General features: G+C 44.9%; 1 protein-coding gene across 2 annotated transcripts in view; it reads left to right on the forward strand.

Annotated features, from left to right (window-relative positions):
• The window catches only part of IMPG1 (interphotoreceptor matrix proteoglycan 1), a 91,169-nt gene that overhangs the window by 69,216 nt on the left and 2,873 nt on the right, over positions 1-19,080 (forward strand). For both annotated transcript variants that reach the window (XM_065889032.1, XM_065889033.1), the window contains one exon: positions 15,435-15,600. In XM_065889032.1, the coding sequence (XP_065745104.1) occupies positions 15,435-15,600 (166 nt within the window). The remainder of the gene's footprint in view (positions 1-15,434; positions 15,601-19,080) is intronic.

Here is a 19,080-nt window from a genome sequence, read left to right on the forward strand (position 1 = left end):
CTGATGATCAGATATATGGAGGATGGGAGGTTCTGGCCAAACCTACTTAACAGCTTTCGTGCTAAAATTGGACAGTGAAGAGACAAACACAGAAGCCCAAGAGTTGAGGCCGAGTTGGAAATTTTAGGGGAGCCTGAGTTAGGGTCTGGTCAAGGAGAAAAGCTTTGTCAGCACTAGAGCTGGAGAGGCAGGACACCAGCCACAAAAGTTTTGGTGGCAGTGGCCCGAGCTACCTTTGGAGGGTGGTGGCTGCCGAAGAGAGGGAAGTAGCCACCCAAGACAGAGAGGTACTCGGGGACCCACCCAGACGCAGACTCACGAATGCTCCCACTTTCGTTCTCCCACTTTTCACAGCCCTTCCCTGTTCACAGCCTACAACCATTGCTTCTGCACAGAGTTCATTAATTTCTTACTTCTATGAATCTGCACATCTTATAAAGCTTCTTGAAACGTAAAATGCCGATCATAAAATAAACCACCTGTATACTTAGACTATAGTAAAGTGTTTCTAGCCTCAGTTCTCCTGTACAATTTTAGTTTGGGGAAATATGTACAAAATTAGTATTTTGATTATAGAAGAAATGGGTGTCTGGATTTTAAAACAAATTAAGGGAAAATATGCATATGATTTTCAGTAGTTTTCTTCTTATTCCTTTGATCTAGAAGACGACAGCTACTTTGCTTCTAGATTTTCAGCATGAGTGGCTGGTCCAGATTTTCTCCTCATGGTGGTGTATTTGAGTGTAAGCTGTCATGGTGATTGACAGGCAAGCTGATTAAAACATCCTTCTAGTACATCCAACCAGTGCACCCAACTGCTCACGCTGCCTCTCAGGTCCCTGGACCCCAAGCACTTCAGCGTCCTAGAGAACAAGGACTCAAACCCCAATACACGCGGCCTCTGGCTCTGTTGCCGGCATGGTCTTTTCTAGTGTCTAAGGCTCAGCGGATGCTCAGCAGTGCCCATCCCCCAGCATGTAGTAAGAGAGGTCACAGGGTCAGGGCACCGACCATCAAAATCCCAGATAACACCCGAAGCCCATTTTAGCCAATACAAGAAGCCTCGCTGATTCGGGTTTGTTCATGTAAGTATTGGCTTGAACTTACTGGAGAAAACTCTCCTTGAAAGAGGATCAGAAAGGGAAATACTGTACATCCGGAATAAATACCTAGCTTGTCTACGGGAGAGAAGCCCAAGAATCTTTCCTTGGAAAATGGGGAATGTGTCCTATCATTTCAACCTTTTCCCAACCAGGATGGCCAAATACAGCAACACTAAGTTACGGGGTGTCTTACCTCTTTGCACTTTTCTTACCACTATCTTGGAAGAAACAGACTAAAACTAGGGCTACACAGCACTGGAGGGTCTCCCGCCTCAGGTGCACTGTCCCCCAGCCCGGGAGCCGCCAGCCTGCCTCCACCAAACCCCAAAATGTGAAAAGCATGAATGTCATACGAATAGATAGTGAGCATATGCCACAGTCTTATTTGACTCATTAATAAGGAAATTGTTAGATGACAAATCTGGTTTAAAGAGGATATGGAAACAGGGATCTTATATAAACAGAGAACAAAAGCAAATGATGAAATCTAAATACAAAACAGAAAATACAATCATTGTATCTTATCCACTTTCTCTATGATAGCTTCTAACTTTATAGAGTTGTAAAATGCCATAATCAATAGTAAATGGTAGGTCAAACCAAGTTACCTCCTTCTAGGAGTCAGCAAAGTGTTTCTTGAAAGGCCAGACGGTGAATATTTTAGGTCTTACGAGACAAAAGGCAAAATTGAGGATATTATGTTTGTGCATATATAACCACTTGAAAATGTAAAAATCCAGCTGGCCGGCTGTAAAAATGCAGACAGATAGCGGGGTTGGCCCACAATGATCCCTGTTTACCAGGCAACTTGTCATCCAGTTTTCTCCTTATTTCCAAATGTTGGGGGATTTTTCTTAAACCATCAAAGGTTTCCCAGCCTCTTGCTCTCTCCAGCCCTTCTCTTGCTGTTACAGAAAAGTCAGACAAGTAAATGACAATGCAAAAACGATGTGGGACTCTGTTCATCCCTTCGGGAAGCACTTAGGACCGTCTGCCTAGAGCCAGGCGCTATTCTAGACACCGGGCCCAAAGGTGGATGGAGCCCATCTCTGCCCCAAGGAGCAAAAGGTCTAACAAGAGAGACAGAAGTATGTACCAAAAAAGTCAGAGACTCTCTAAACACTATAGTCAGGATATGAACAGAAATGTTATAGGAAGCACAGAGCAGGGAGCAATTCCCTCTCCCCAGGTGAGAGAATGTCACCGCAGCCTTCCTAGACAGACAGCCATAGGGGCTGGGCCTTGTAGAATGGTGGTGGGCCCAGGCAAGGGAGGGTAAGGAGGGGCTATTCCAGAAAGGGCAGGAGGAAAACGCAGACATTTCTGGGAGTGGCGGGGTACTTCTTCCACTGTGAGAGCAGCTTTGGGTACTAAGCAAGGAGTAAAGATGCTCAGAATGGAGGGAAGGGAAAGCCAGGCTGAGGCAGTGTTACCCGAAAACTGGGTTCCCCTCTTGATGGGTGTCGAACCAAAAGACACAAGCAGGCCAAAGAGCTGGAGAAGGAAGGATTTATTACTTGCAGTAGGTAAGGAGAACCCCAGGGGTCTTGCCCAAAGCAGGGTCTCCCTGAACAGCAAAATTGGGGAAGTTTTAAGTTAAGGGCACATGCACATTCATGAAGGGGCTCGGGTGGTGGACAGAGTCCAAGCTTTAGTTGATGGGCACACAAGGGTCAGAAAAGGTCAACGTTATCCTCCCTTAGGTTCCAGTTGATCTGGTGGTTGAGCCTTCAGGCAAATCTTTACCACTGAAGCAGAACTGGGAGTCTTTACAACAATGTTATCTTTGCCGCTGTTACTTCTCTTGCCTGATAACAGTCCTTTGTTCCTGCATTCTTTTGTTCCCTTAAGATCGTTAATTACTGAGACCTGTTCAAGGGCAAGCATTGTGGCCAGGCTTAGATCACAAAATGGCTGAGGCCAAAAATGGCTTCTCTTATGTCAAGAAAACCATGCCTGGTTCTCTTTCTCCAGGGACCCCCATCCTACCTGTTCACTCACATAAAGCCGCTTAATTAACTGTTGCTCATTTAAAGCCAGGTTGTCTAAGAGCCCCTGTTCAAAATCTATTTGCTTCTGCTTTAGGGTCCTACTTTTCTTCCTTTCTTTTTTTTCTTTTTCATGACTTATGATTTTTTTAAAGTTAAACTTTAATAAAATTTTATAAAACTCACAAAGTCTTCAGACTAAGTACTTAAAGCATCCCCAAGATTATAAAATAAAAACAGAGTTTATCATTCATAAAATACTGAAAGTTTAGAAAATACTTAGTAAAAATATATACATAGTTACAAAGGGCACATGAATTAAGTCATTTTAAAAGGTTTAAGGGCAAAAATTAATAAAATATCTTCAGGATATAAAAACACTCCAAAAAATATTTTTGGGGAAACCAGTTTTATGGAAATGGATATTAGGTGAATTGACTTCTAGCCTATGAAGTAGGTGTCTGGAGGCCCGGAGAAAGGCCAGTGCTGAAAGGATGTATTTGGGTGAGTAAACAGGAGATGGAAGTCATTTAAGTTGACAGTTCAGAGGTCATTAGAACCCTTTGCAGATGCAATCTAGTAGAACAGCAAGAGCCAGGCCACATTTCCATGAGTTTGGGATGATACTGAAAATGAGAACGTCAACATGCCCTGTCCACCTCCTGTCTTACAACTTGGAGCAAGGCTCCAACCCTCCCACAGAGCCTGGGAGGGAGGAGGCGCTACCTTCCCCGATGATTACATTTTAAAGACGTGTCTCCCAGGTCCTGGAGAAATTTGGAAGTGAGGAGTCATAATTCTGGCAAGAAGCTCTAAAGAGATTTACATCTCAAAGGGGCAGAGGAAGAATTTACACGTTTTCTAAACTGGCTGCTCTGGATGCTGAAAACTCAGCCTCTGTGCACCGGTGCCGAATCAAATCTCCGAGACAGAGTTTTGGGTGAAGAAGAAAAGAAGAGCTTTATTGCTTCGCCAGGAAAAGGGGGTCACAGTGGGTTCATGCCCCTCAAAACTGTGTCCCAACCCGCGAGGATTTGGTGAGGAGTTTTATTAGCAATAGTTCAAGGGCAGGGTTGCTGATAAGATTAGGGTGTGTTCAGGGCCTGCATTCCTTTAATCTGGTCTCATATAGTCACGGCCTCTCACTGTTGTGGCCTCCAGACATGCAAGTTCAGCGGCACATGGCTCAAGGGCCTAACAGCTCTTACCTGACTGGATCGAGGTTCGAACCTGTGTCCCCTGCATTGGCAGGCAGACGCTCAACCACTGCACCACCAGGGAAGCCCCCCTGTGGTCTCTTGATAAGCTTCTCTTGTGCCTTTAATCTGGCCTCAGGTGGCCTTCTCTGGAATGAAGAATGCTAACATCTTCCATTTGCTGGGGGTTTAAGTTCTGTGAAGATCTCAAAGATATTGTCATGTGTATCCCTTGAGGGGGAACCAGGACCCTGCCCCAAGGCTGTGCTATTGTTTCTTGACAGCTCCTCCCCTGTCTCTGCATTCCCTCCCTTCCCTGACTAGCAACTGTTCGACTCTGCCCTTTGGAACTCAGGGAAGGTCATGGAGGCTAGAGTCTTAGCTACAAGAAATGGGGGACACAGAAATATTTCCATGCCCAGGAGCCACAAGGGTCCCACTCAGTTTCACTCTAAGGAAAGGGAGGTTGAAGAAAGAAGCCAGTGTAAAGTTTAGTTGAGCTGAGGGGACTGTTAAAGCCCACTTGGTCAGAGGATGTAGCATTTCTTTTCTTTGCCCCAGTTTTATTATATTTTATAGGCAATGCCCGGGCAGACCAATTATTTAGTTCCATTTGCAAAATTTGAAACAAAACCCAATCAAGTACTTTTCTTTTCTTTTGGCCTAATGTCAGGGTGGAAGAGTGGTTTATGCTAGCAATGCCGGGAGGGGGGGTTATTATTCCTTTACTACTTTGGGACTAAAGAGAAGAAAGAAGATAGAATCTGAAAACCCTCCTGAGATTTCCAGGTGAATTTCACCCCCATATTCAGATCAGCATCCAGCCGTCTGGCTGTGTCCTCTAAAGGAGGGTCAGCACTTTGTCAGGCCAGATGGCATCTGCAGAGGCACAGACAGGTAGGAGAAGCCACACACGGTGTTGGTACTCTGTGCGGTTTGCCTTTCACCTTTTGAAACTCCCTGAATAAATGCATCTCTGATATAAAAAGTATAAACCAACGTTAGAACTATCTGATTTATCAACCAAAAAACAATAAATCACGGCTTGCTCAGTATTCTACCGGCACCCGTAGCAACTAGAGGTGTCTTTCATTTAAGCTGCTGTGAAAATTCTTCAGAAGCATGTAGAGCTTTTATGCCAGTTAGGTGTGCAGGTTGAAGATTTCAAACATGCAAAACTACGTACAACTTATTCTGACTTATTCTCTCCTTGAATTCCTAAAATTCCTCCTCAAAAACAGGCAGACTCAAGGCTGGTAAATGGTAAACATTGAAATTAACTACAGTCTGGCATCCTAGATGCTTCCAGCCAGAATGTGGATCAACAAACTCATTTTCTCTGGAAAGTGCATAATTTGTAAGATTCGCACTTAGTCACCAGCTCTGAGAAGATGGTAGATGTCACTCATCACGATAATGACAATAAAAATGATAATAGCTACTGTTGATTGACACTTTTTTAATTTTAATAAGAAACTACACAAAGTTATTATTTTCCCCCTATTACACAGTTGGAGAAACTGTTTCCTAAAATTGTAACTTACCTTTTACTTGTCACAGAGTCACCAAGGGCTGGAGCTGGAATTCAAAGGCAGCTTTGTGTGTTTCCTTCAACTCTACCTACTGCCTCTTTATAAAAAGGAGTCTTATCAGCCCTCCTACTGGGTATACAGAGGCTGTTCAATCTACTTAGAAAAAGTGACAACACACTTCAGTCTAATTAATCCTCGATGAACTGTTAGGTTCTACATTTCACCAAGTGAAATTTCCTACAATATTTTGTCATATTCTAGAATGCCAAAAAAACAAAAGCTCATTCTCTCAGAAACAAAAGTCCCAAACTTGCAAATGTACTGGTGATTGGCTCTGCTAGGAGTGCCCCTTCCGAGCTGGGGCAGCCACACGAATCCTCTCTCCAGGAGACTCTCCCCAGCTCCCCCATCCCATCTCCTAGGTCTCTGGTCAGTCTCCTAGGGTTACACTGCTGCTGCCCCGTGCCTCCTGGGGTACCATCACAGGGATTTTCTGTTACCAGCTGGACTGCTACATACCTTTCACCCCTCTCCAGAGTTTCCACCTGTGCCCTCATCTCACACCCGAACCACCCGATGGAGCTTCCTTAAGACACTCCCAGAGCCCTTCATCCAACCCCTTAATGCAAACCCTCCACACAAGCCTGGGACTCAGCCCAGCTGCAGGGTCACTTCCCACAGCCCCTGCTGTCAGCCGTCCCCCTCCCCATCCTGGGACACTCAGGCCCGAAGATCAGTGCACCCAGAACACCTCAGTTTAGCTGATACAAAAATGACTGAGCGAGAATTCTTCAACCCTCTGTCCAGGGTAAGACATGTGTGTTTGCCCTGGAAATGTTACTGAGAGCCTCCTATAAAGAGTTTGTGGTGGTTTTCTTGAGAATGGTGGAGAACTGAAATGAAACCCTAAGTTTCTTCATTGCATGCCCCTTCAAGCCAGACGGAAGCCCCATTAATAACTTACTCCATTCCACAAACGTGTATTTAGATGCAACCCCGTGCATAGTACTATGCTGTGCGTTAGTATCATTGAATAGCTATTCTCACTCTAATCCTACCCTTTGGCAATAAGTCAGAAGCAAAATATTTTTGGCCAGTAATAAAATAACAATAAAACAATAAACATGAACTTTTTAATGTAGATTTTTTAAAAGTTCTTTTAATCACTCAATTGTACAACAGTTCTGGAGCCCGGCTAAAGCTCCGGATGCCTTTGTTCCAGGAGGACACCTAGAATGGGAGATTTCTATTTGAGTTGGAGGAATGTTAGTGATCACCTGCTTTCATTACCCCTTTTTATAGAAGGGAGAAATGAGACACAAAGATGCTAACTTACTGCATTCCCAAGGCCACAGATAATTGCTGAGAACCAGCTCTTCTCGCCCAGGGTGCCTTCCTGTAGGCTTCAGCATTGACAGCAGAGATGAGCAGGTTCACTCCGCAGCAGGTGCGGCCAAGCCCAGAATGTTCTCAGGACTTGGGAAAACAAGCCCGATGGGCCTGTGTGGAAGGTGAGGTTCCCCGCACAAACCCCCAGAAGGGCGCCACATTTATTAAATGACTAAGTACTCAGCACCAAGCACTGAATTAAAATGACATTCACGCCTTAAGAAGGGAGCAGTCATGGGCTTCCCTGGTGGCGCAGTGGTTGAGAATCTGCCTGCCGATGCAGGGGACACGGGTTCGAACCCTGGTCTGGGAAGATCCCACATGCCACGGAGCAACTAGACCCGTGAGCCACAACTACTGAGCCTGCGTGTCTGGAGCTTGTGCTCCGGAACAAGAGAGGCCGCGACAGTGAGAGGCCCGCGCACCACGATGAGGAGTGGCCCCCGCTCGCCGCAATTGGAGAAAGCCCTCACACAGAAACGAAGACCCAACACAGCCAAAAATAACTAAATAAAATAAATAAATAAATAAATAAATAAACAAAAAAAGAAGGGAGCAGTCAGACGACCAGCGCTGCATTAGGATTTCCTGGGCTCTAGACCCTTTGCCTTCATGAATATTAATTTTAAACATTAATATTAATAGAAATCTTTAAAATTAGATTTTATGTCTTTGGTGGTATAGAGACAGATATAATGCAGATTGGATTATATTAATTTTTTCTTCTGATTTTAAAGAATTTAAAACACGTTCGCGAGCCCCTAAAAGTACGGTCGGTGGGCTAGTGCGTCCTGTGCCCTGCAGATTACCATTGATCCGGATGTGTGGGGTTGTCATTCCGTGATGCCCCAAGGAAAGGAATGACACGCCCTCCTCCCCACCAACAAAGCCGGCACCGCAAAGCCTAGGTTGTTCGGGGGTTAGGGGGCCCCAGCTCCCCACTTCCCTCAGACGTGAGGCTGGGTCACGGCTTCCTTGGAACTCCGGGGCCCTGTCTCTGCCTTTTTGAAATGGGAAAAGATGATCCAGGAGTTTGCACCATATGCCCCAGCCGGCCAGGCCCGATCTGCCGCGGTGATCACGGCGTCCTGAGGGCTCTATCAGGGGTCCCCCGAAGCTGATTCTGCCACCGCGCCAATTCCAGGCGGACCTCGCCTCCCTCCACCGGTGCGCTCCGCACAGCGGCTTTTAAGCAGACAAAAATCAGTTCGGGCTCTTATCATTTCATCGCCTGAATCTATTCCTACTTCTTTTGCTATTGAGCGCCATCTAGCGATCACTAGGTTTCATCGCATTAAAATGTTAAAAAACAAACAGAAAAAAAAAAAAAGTCCACAGAAAAGTCCTAACAGGCCCTCAGCCCCGGCCAGACCAAACCAAGCCTGAGTTCCAGCCATACTGAACTGAAATCCTGCCCTAGGACGGGACCCGATTGAAGGAGATGCCTCACTTCCGGTCTAGCACGTGAGTGTTAGGACCGCGCAAGGGAAGGGGATGGTGAAATGGTAAAGAATGATGAAGAAAAGGGCAGAAAGGCAATCAATACTCAGCCCCAAGGATGCGGTACAAGTGACAGGACGATCTGCGGGGAGGGGTGGGTGCAATGAACCGGAGTTAGTGACAGGTGGGCCTGAGACCCTCAGAGCGCTGGCGGGAAACGAGAGTCTATTTTCAGGCATGAGTGCACTTGGGACCAGAAACAGAGGGTTGGAAAAAAGACAGTCTTGGACCATCAGGAACCTATGGATTTATAAGCTGCTTGATGACCTGGATCGTAATCTTTTTTAACTATAACTGTAAAGTGCTTTCAAGTGTCCTCTGCAGGCAGGGGGTATTCATTTAAATGCGTTTTGATCACATGATGTAGGACTGAGAGACCACCTCCCTCAGTCAGCAGCCGGGAATACTTTTCAAGACCTTTGAAATGCACACCAAAGACATGATAGAAGCAAATCCAGGGGAGAAACTGATACATAAAATGTGCATGCACTGGAAATCTCAAAATGATCCAAGCCCCACATGGCGGCTCCAATACCGCAAGTCATGTTCATTGCTGTCACATTTGAACAACAGAAAGAAATGTGGAGCTACCGTCTATCAGACTGTGCTTTCTATAAGGGAAGCTTTCTGCCTCATGAAGGAGCAGTGGTAGATGAGCGTTTTGAGTTTGCTTTAGTTAGGAGATTACGGTTCAGAGGAAAGCATTCCTGGACATCTGATTTGTAAACCGAGACCGGAGATGCTGGCGAGTTTCGCCTCCCCACCGCTGTCTCCCTCGTCCCTATTCACCCCTCCAAGCCCTGAAGGGCCTTCTGGAAACCCCATATTTGAAGCCACTAAAATGATGTCAAAAGCTGAACATCGTAACATACGGATGTTAATCTTGGGTCATACTACCTGAAATGGGCTTCAATTTCCTTACCTGGGAAAATGAGGTCAGCACTGTCTACTTTGGAAGATTATTGTGAATTTTAATGAAGACACATGTTTAAAGTGCCCAGCACAGTGCTAAACAAACAGTAACCCTCATTACATGTGCGCTCCCAGTTCATATAGAGAATTGCCATTGTTCTCCTGGCGAAGCTGGAGGTTCAGGATCATGATTTCTGAGGCCAAGTCAGGGACAAGGCCTGAAATGAAATGACACCAGTGCTCTATGTTTGGAAACCACGTGGGAAGCCGAGGACCAAGTGCCAGGATGAACCTGGACCTTTCCCACCTGCTGCAGACGAGGAGCTACTAACACAGTCAACTCAGTGAGTGCCCTGGGCTGCCTCTACAGAGAGATTGTCCAATTTGCTCTGCAGAAGAGCTATCCACATGGATTAAGGATAGAATATTAAGTCATTTTGCTAGCAAGCAGTTATGATAAGCCCAGAGGGTGTCCCAAATCATACTAGGTGTTTGCTGGGTGTGGTACAGAAGCCTCTTGGGAGTGCACACCATCAAAACAATCTATTTAAAGGGGATTTAAGTAAACCCAGGAAACTAAGCCATCACGAGGCTCTCACTTCCTCAAATCCACACACAACCTGATAGTGACTTGGAAAGATTCTTCTAGAAAATGGCAGCTATTTGTTCTCTTCCTGACCGGCTGTTGAGCTCAAGTCTTGTCCTCCCTTTTTCCATGCCACTCACCACATTCAGAACAGAGCATTTCAGGTTGTTGCTGCATAATGTGTAGACTATTAATCTTGACCAAATCAAGAGCAAAGTGCAGGAAGTTCAGACCAATTTGTTCTGCGCATGTCCCGGGGAGTTATGTTAAGGAAGAGGCAAATAGTTGTGTGGTCCACTCGTGAATGAGTCCATCATTCTAAGGAGAATGAAGAATGAAAAAGAAAGGAAATAACAACGTAGGGAAAGCTTTGCTTAAGAAACTTCTACTAGTTAAACTTTCATCCATCGTAGAACCATCTCTCCTCTTCTATGGCCCTCCCTCTGCAGAATCAGCCTGAAGCCCAAAGTTGTAGGCGTCCCTCAAAGAATGATATGTAAGTAAAGAGGGTCATTTTTACTTATGAAAAAACTTTTTCATAAATTTTTAAGGTAATAGGAGGGGACGCAGTAAGAGTTGCCTCACAAATTAATGTAAATATTCGTCTCTTCTGTTACGATTCTAATTAACTGAGATTGCCTTTACAAGCCATGGCCAACAGCTCCCCCTGGGACTCTTTCCTTCCCTGGAAACTGTCCTCACACAGTCCACAAGATGGGGGGGCCAGGGAGAAGGGGGAGGACTTGAGCGCAAACAGCCTTGATCTTGGCAACATTCAACCTCACTGAGTCTTGGCTTCCTCATCTGCAAAGTGAGCAAATTAGTGGAGAAGGTCTCCAAAATACCTTCTAGCTCTAAAATTCTGCCTCAAATGTAAGGTTTTAAATATGGATAAAATAAAAATCTAAAGCAATTAGCTGGACTGGAATTCTTAATACTAAAGAGTTGGAAGGGCCAATTTGGTATTTGTTGAATGACTCAGTGTCTTAGGACCCAGGAAGATGTACACAGCAAACTGAAACTGAACTAGGTGACGTGAAGTCTTGTACTGTTCTGTAGGCTGGTCCCAAATAAATGACATGGGAGAAGCAAGTAATCTATAAACTAGGTGCATTTGTTTGTCAAATATAGCCGATTGATGGCCCCCAGATTTGGATAAATTCATTTCTCCAGTGTTGCCTTACTGTGTTCCGTTCAGCTTTACTGGTACATAGACATAGACTACGCCTGGCTGGGCTGAAGGAAATATTGGTAAAACAGACACATTGGGCTTCCCTGGTGGCGCAGTGGTTGAGCGTCTGCCTGCCGATGCAGGGGAGACGGGTTCGCGCCCCGGTCTGGGAAGATCCCACGTGCCTCGGAGCGGCTGGGCCCGTGAGCCATGGCCGCTGAGCCTGCGCGTCCGGAGCCTGTGCTCCGCAACGGGAGAGGCCGCAACAGTGAGAGGCCCGCGTATCGCAAAAAAAAACCAGAAACACTTTTTTAAACAGGGAACTCACCTGGTTATCACACATTTCCTATTACTCTTCAGAGGGGTAGACTCGGTGCATTCAGTCTGCTTTCCCAGGTAAATCTATTTCTCCACTGCAGAAAGAGGGCAGTGGAGGCGCTGACTCTCCCCTCCTGGCCTCCGCTTTCAGGACTGCAGGCCTGGCTGTCAAGTTGCTGACAGCTGTTATTTATTAAACCAGGCCCTGGACATGAAACACCTGGGTTGTCAGGGTAAATCTGAGTCATTTTCTAAACAGTGACAAGGACCCCTTTGCACGGCCAGCTTTAGGAACTGTGAGGCAGGGAAACCCGTTCACCTTAGCCAGGCCTGGCTGTCCATATGGACCCTCAAGTTGCAGAGAAATACAACTTTACGTAAAAACGTAGCAGGTCTACTTTGCTGGGAGACCCCAAAGTATGTTTTCAAGGACCTGCTCTCGCCCTCCCTCCGCGTGGGCTGGTCTAGCTAACCCCCTCACTCTCCTTTTCCACCACGAGGGGGCGCTAGATCGGGACAGTGAACAGGAGGGTCCGCGGAATTCTCGCCCCACAAGCCGCACCCCACCCACCTGCAGGGCTTCTGTGGTCAGTAAACTTGGCAGAGCGGCTGACTCCAGCCTTCACTCGGAGATGCGCAATAGATATGCACTTATTAGTGACTCTAAGAGGTTTAAAAGTAAAAAGAGAAGGGGTTACAGTTGGAGGGAGAGAGAGTCCAAGGGAAAGAGAGAGAAACCCGTTATGTTTATTTCATGCAGCATTAAAAAAAAAACTTATTTAGGGCTTCCCTGGTGGCGCGGTGGTTGAGAGTCTGCCTGCCGATGCAGGGGACGCGGGTTCGTGCCCCGGTCCGGGAAGATCCCACATGCCGCGGAGCGGCTGGGCCCGTGAGCCATGGCCGCTGGGCCTGTGCGTCCGGGGCCTGTGCGTCCGGAGCCTGTGCTTCGCGACGGGAGAGGCCACAACAGTGAGAGGCCCGCGTACTGCAAAAAAAAAAAAAAAAAAAAAAAAAAAAACTTATTTAGCCACCAAACCTATTTTTAACATAAAACTTCCTAAATCCTGCTCAGTTGGAGTTCTGCAAATGTTCCCGCTTGGGAAATACTATACCAGATGATCACGGAAGCAATCCTAATTCTGAAACTTCTAAGATCTGTTTACATATTTTCTAAAGCACAAGTCTGAGCACAGCCCTCCCCTGCCCCCAAATCCTCCATGGCTCCCACCTGCCTGTAAGGTCCAAATTCCTTAGCATGACATTCAAGACCCACCGGAGCTTGGCCTGAACGTAACTCTCCAGTCTCAATTCCCTTCCTCCGTGTGCACGAGTCTCTGCTCTCCTCCATGCTGGGCTTCCCCTGCCCCCTCTTCACATGGCCGTTGCTTTCCCACCTCTGTGCCTCTGTTCATCCTGGGTCCGGTCGGAGTGCCTTTCCTAGTCGTTGCACATCAAATGCAACCCACTTTAGACACACAGTTCAACAGTCCCCTCCCAGATAGCTCTTCTCTAACATACCCTCATAGTTAGAGCCCTTATTCTAGACAAGATACTGGGCTTCTTGTGTAGAAACATCTGTGTATATGTCTTATTGTCCCCTAGGGTTCTTGAAAGAGTGGCTTCATACCCGACTGCCTGTCCTCTAGTTCCTAACACATAATAGGTGCTTATTGAAATAATCTGAAGGGTAAATGGCTGATGTGATTCAACAGGAAACCTTCTGGGCAGAAAGGAATAGTGGTCTGGGGACCAGAGGCCTGTTCTGGTTCTGCCATCAGCACGTGGGGACGTGGGCCTTTTGCTACTCTGCCCGAGAGCTCGGTATGCTCAGTTCTAGAAAGACAGGGAAGGGGCTGGCAGGAGCCACAGGCCTTCCAGAGCTAAATTGCCTGAGATTCTCTTGATTTATATACTCCACCTTACAAAGAACTTGAGGCAATCTTACAGAATTAAGAATAGAGTGAAAGAGAACAATTGATGACAAAAAAAGAAGAGACCTGAGGTCTATTTGAATTTTCCAAAGGAAAGAACCTCTAACAATAGGGCCTTAGGGATCACAAGAGACTGAGAAAAAGAGATTTTTTAAAATCAGGAAATCATCCTGAGTTCTCAAAACTGTCCATAAAAATGACTGACTATTTTATTACTTCTAAGGTATCCCTCATCTTAAATATATAAGATCACCAATTCATCTCTGCAGAAAATGCTTGCCTTTAAAAAAACCTAATGAACAAAAAAAATTTTTTTGAAGTATATTTGATTTACCATGTTTTCAGCTGTACAGCAAAGTGATTCAGTTATATATATATTGTTTTCAGATTCTTTTCCATTACAGGTTATTACAAGATACTGAATATAATTCCCTGTGCTATATAGTAGGACCTTGTTGTTTATCTGTTTTATATATAGTAGTGTGTATCTATTAATCCCAATTTCCCGTTCATCCCTACCCACTCCTTTCCCCTTTGGTAACCGTAGTTTATTTTCTATGGCTGTGAGTCTATTTCTGTTTTGTAAATAAGTTCATTTGTATCATTTTCTGTTTTAGATTCCACATATAAGTGATATCATATGATATTTGTCTTTCTCTGTCTCACTTACTTCACTTAGTATGATAATCTCTAGGTCCATCCGTGTTGCTGCAAATGGAATTATTTCATTCTTTTTATGGCTGAGTAATATTCCATTGTATATACATACCACATCTTCTTTATCCATTCATCTGTCGATGGACACTTAGGTTGCTTCCATGTCTTGGCTATTGTAAATAGTGCTGCTATGAACATAGGGGTGCATGTATCTTTTTTTTTCTTTTTTTTTTGCGGTACGCGGGCCTCTCACTGCTGTGGCCTCTTCCATTGCGGAGCACAGGTTCCAGACGCGCAGGCTCAGCGGCCATGGCTCACAGGCCCAGCCGCTCCACGGCATGTGGGATCTTCCTGGACCAGGGCAGGAACCCGTGTCCCCTGCATCGGCAGGCGGACTCTCAACCACTGTGCCACCAGGGAAGCCCTCAAGTATCTTTTTGCATTAGAGTTTTTGTCTTTTCCAGATGTATGCCCAGGAAAAAAATTTAATTCTCTGATACAGTGGTTATCAAAATGTGCTTCCCAGGTCAGATACATCAACATCATCTGCATTAGAGAATTTTTTTAATGTTCCCTTTGCTACTGCCTTAGAAATACAAATTCTCTGTCCTCAAACTTCCTGCATCAGAAACTGTGGTGCGGGGTGCGGGGGGCAGGAGTCTGTTTTAACAAGGCCTCTAGATGATTCTGATCCACACCAGTTTGTGCATAATTATGTTTGGAGCTAAATATGTTATCACGTGTGTCTATAAACTCATTTATCAAAGATACAGAAATGTGTGGCTCCCTTTTCTCTCCACTCTTTTCTCACTCTTGTACAACTCACTCCAAAGTGGGGTGATGGGGCTTCCCTGGTGGCGCAGTGGTTGAGAGTCCGCCTGCCGATGCAGGGGACACGGGTTCGCGCCCCGGTCCAGGAAGATCCCGCATGCCGCGGAGCGGCTGGGCCCGTGAGCCATGGCCGCTGAGCCTGCGCGTCCGGAGCCTGTGCTCCGCAACGGGAGAGGCCACAACGGTGAGAGGCCCGCGTACCGCAAAAACAAAAACAAAGTGGGGTGATGGCAAATCTATGTGGTCCCTCATCTCTGACTTCTGCAGGATCCACTGCTTAGGGGTCCCTGCACCAATAAAATCTGCCCTGTTTTTTACAGCTGATCAAGCAGACCCCTGCAAATTCCTGGCCTGTGGCGAGTTCGCCCAGTGTGTGAGGAATGAGTGGACCGAGGAAGCCGAGTGTCGCTGCCGAGCGGGGTACCCTGAGCCCTGTGCCCCCGGAGAAGACTGTGACGACACCCCAGGGAAGGGAGCGCCGTGCAGGTGGGTCTAGCACTGCGACACTCAGACCCAAGAATTAGCCACTCAGGCTTCTGAGACACCCATCATTAGCATGAATTCATGCAGTCCCGTAAACCCATGGTTCTCAAACTTCAGTGAACACCGGAATCTCTCAGAGAACCCGTGAAAGCACACGTGGCTGGGCCCTGCGAGGCTGTTTGTGATTCGGTAGGTCTGTGCAGGGCCCAGGTACAGCTGCTGCTGGTCCCAGGACCACACTTTGAGAACCACTGGCCCTAAGCCTTTCTGCAGGATTTCATTAAAGCCAGTAAGGGAAGAAAAAAGAGGCTGCATCAGCTTTAAGACAGAACACCACGTGACCTACTACCTTAATCGGTGTCTATGTGTCTAATATTTGAGTTTTTCCCTGGTTGCAAACACATTAGCTGTCATCATAAGAAAGCTGAAAAATATAGAAAGTGATGAGAAGGAAGATTAAAAGCCTGTGTAATTCATCACGTTAATTGATGTACTACTTTACATAGAATTTTCCAAAGCAAAATGGAATTAGACTGGCTTCTTATTTTAGAGTCAGCTTTTTTTACTTAGAACATTGTCCCATGTCATTAAATATTTTCTGTAGCATCATTTTTTTTTTTTTATTTATTTTTGGCTGTGTTGGGTCTTCGTTCCTGTGCACGGGCTTTCTCTAGCTAGTTACGGCGAGCGGGGACTACTCTTTGTTGCGGTGCGTGGGCTTCGCATCCCGGTGGCTTCTCTTGTTGCAGAGCACAGGCTCTAGGCACGCAGGCTTCAGTAGTTGTGGCACACAGGCTCAGTAGTTGTGGCTCACGGGTTTAGTTGCTCCGCAGCATGTGGGGTCTTCCCAGACCGGGGCTCAAACCCGTCTCCCCTGCATTGGCAGGCGGATTCTCAACCACTGCGCCTCCAGGGAAGTCCCTGTAGCATCATTTTTAATGTTTACATGGTAAGCCATTCTCTGGATATGTTATACGTTGAATCAGTCCTTCATTTCTGAAGCTCTTTAGAAGGAGGAAAAGGAAGTAAGATATAATTGGCTTTCTATTCACAAACTAAACTTTAGGGCGTAGGTTGCCTCATGAACAAACAGGGAGCCCAGTGGGTCCTAATTCTTCTCCAAGTCCCGTGTCACCCAGTGAAGCTCTGCCTGGGGGGCCTCTGTCCTCAGAAGTCTTCTCCCGAGCCTGTCCCGAGCTTCCCCAGTCCCGAGCTTCCAATCACACACTCTTGAACATTTCCTCCGCGAGGATCACCTTGACGCATGTCTTTATTAGATCATCCTGTTTTTGTCACTGTCCTCTTATTCATTCTCGTGGCCGCTGTCCCTAATTTCCCACCAGGGGCACTTGTGGCCAGCTGCTTCCACAGTCGACAAGAAACAAGAGAGACTGAGCCCTTTTCTTGATGAAACATACCCTGTTCCTTTAAAGTATTAATATTTTAAAGACCATTATCCAATAAGAGTTAAGAAGCAATATTCTGGAGTCAGACAAATTGTGATTAAAATGTTGGCTTATCAATTTACTAATCAGGTGACTTTCAACAAATTTCCTAACTTCTCTAAACCTCCATTTTTTTCATCGGATAGTGAGACCAATAAAAAACCCCCGTTGGGTTGCTGCAGCGGGTATACGAGATTACATTTACAAAGCTTCTTAACGAATAGCGTAAAACACAGAGTATCCGTTCAGGTAAGGGAAGATTATGATGATGCTGTCAGTTTTCTCTGAGTTAATCTCAATCCTGACAGAATTCTTTATGGAATTTGACATTCTGCTTCTAAAGTTCCTCTGGAAATAAAAATGTACAAGAGAAAATCTTAAAGTACGATGGTGGGGAGGCTGCTCTATAAGATAGAAATACATGAAATAATAATATTTAAAGCACTAAGATAGACACAGACCTAGACGATAGATCGACAGAACATATGTAAGCCCCGAACAAAGCCCTATATATCCAAGAATTTATTTTAACAAGCATTTCACATCAGTAGGGAAAGTATAGACTTGTCAGTAATGATTAGAGTACACCTGGCCTTCCATTTAGAAAAATAAAATATTAGTTTCTTACCACACACAAATCAATTCAAAGATTCAAACCTAAGATTGAAACTATGAAAATATGAAGAATTTCTTTTATATTTCTATAAATTAGGCTAAAAAAAGGCTTCCCTAATAAGACCTCAATCCAAGAAGACATTTTCCCCATAGGGGAAAAGACACCATAAATAAAATTAACAGATAAACAACAAGGTGAGAGAAAAATATTTACAACTTATGGACAAAGAATGAACCTCCATACTAACAAGCACTCCTGCACATCAATAAAAGGCGAACATACTAATATTAAAATGAGTAAAGAATATAGAGGCAAGTTCATAGAAGAAATCCAAGTGGCCCGTGAAACATAGGAAAAGGTATTCAATCTCACAGTAATTAGGGAAATCTAAAAACAATGAGGATATATCATTAGCTACTCATGAGTATGGCAAGAGGTCAAAAATATCCAGTGTGGGCAACATCAGGGAAAACTAGTTCTATCAGGCATTGCTGTTGGGTGTATTAATTGGAAAAACATGTTTTCAAGAGAAATTTGTCAATATCTATAAAATTTTAAATTTGACTCAGATACTCTACTGTGTAAATAATTGTTTAGACAATTATTCCTACAAAAATCATTGCACTTTGCAATGTTCACAGTATCATTGCTTTGAATTATGAAATAATTGCACAGCCCATCAATAGGGGAACAGTTAAGTCCATAGTGTGGTGTATTATTCACTGTGGAACATGGCAGTTAAAAGCGGTAATATAGTCTACTGGAACTGCCATAGGAAAAGACCAGGACATTTCATAATATATCAATTTACATAATATATCAATAACAAAAATATGTACTTATAAGTATATTAGTTTCAACCGTATGGCATTGCCATGTTGCCAGTTAGAAATCATCAAATATTGACAATGTTGTATGATTCAATCTAATATGTAAGTAAAAGCATAGCAAATATATGGAATAATAAGTATCATTAGCTATCATTCCAGTTAACAATGGAAAGGAGCAGATTTGGGGTCCAAAATTTTAATAGGGCTAATGTATTCTCTGTGACACTATTTATAATAATGAAAATCATTTCAAACATAGGGGCCAGATTGAGTAAATGATGATAAAAGTGACATGTATAAGGAGGTTTTAATAATATGGAAGTACTTGTTTTAACTACAGCAAGATCACAAGTTTGCTCTCATTGTACACCTCAGATGGGGCAGGGTAGCGGGAGGTCCATTTTTTTTTGCCTCTAGAATCTATTCCTATTTCCCTTTTTGAGCCCTTTCTCCACTGGATAGTAGGGAGGGGGGCAAATAAGAGAGGGAGAGCTTGGAGTATAATATAATCCAATCCAGTTTTTAAGAACTTCATGTGATTAACAGTTCAAGCAATCACTTTAGGCAACTCAATTCCCTTGGTATATTTAGG

This window comes from Phocoena phocoena, chromosome 12 (assembly GCF_963924675.1).
Source record: "Phocoena phocoena chromosome 12, mPhoPho1.1, whole genome shotgun sequence".
Lineage (NCBI taxonomy): Eukaryota > Metazoa > Chordata > Mammalia > Artiodactyla > Phocoenidae > Phocoena > Phocoena phocoena.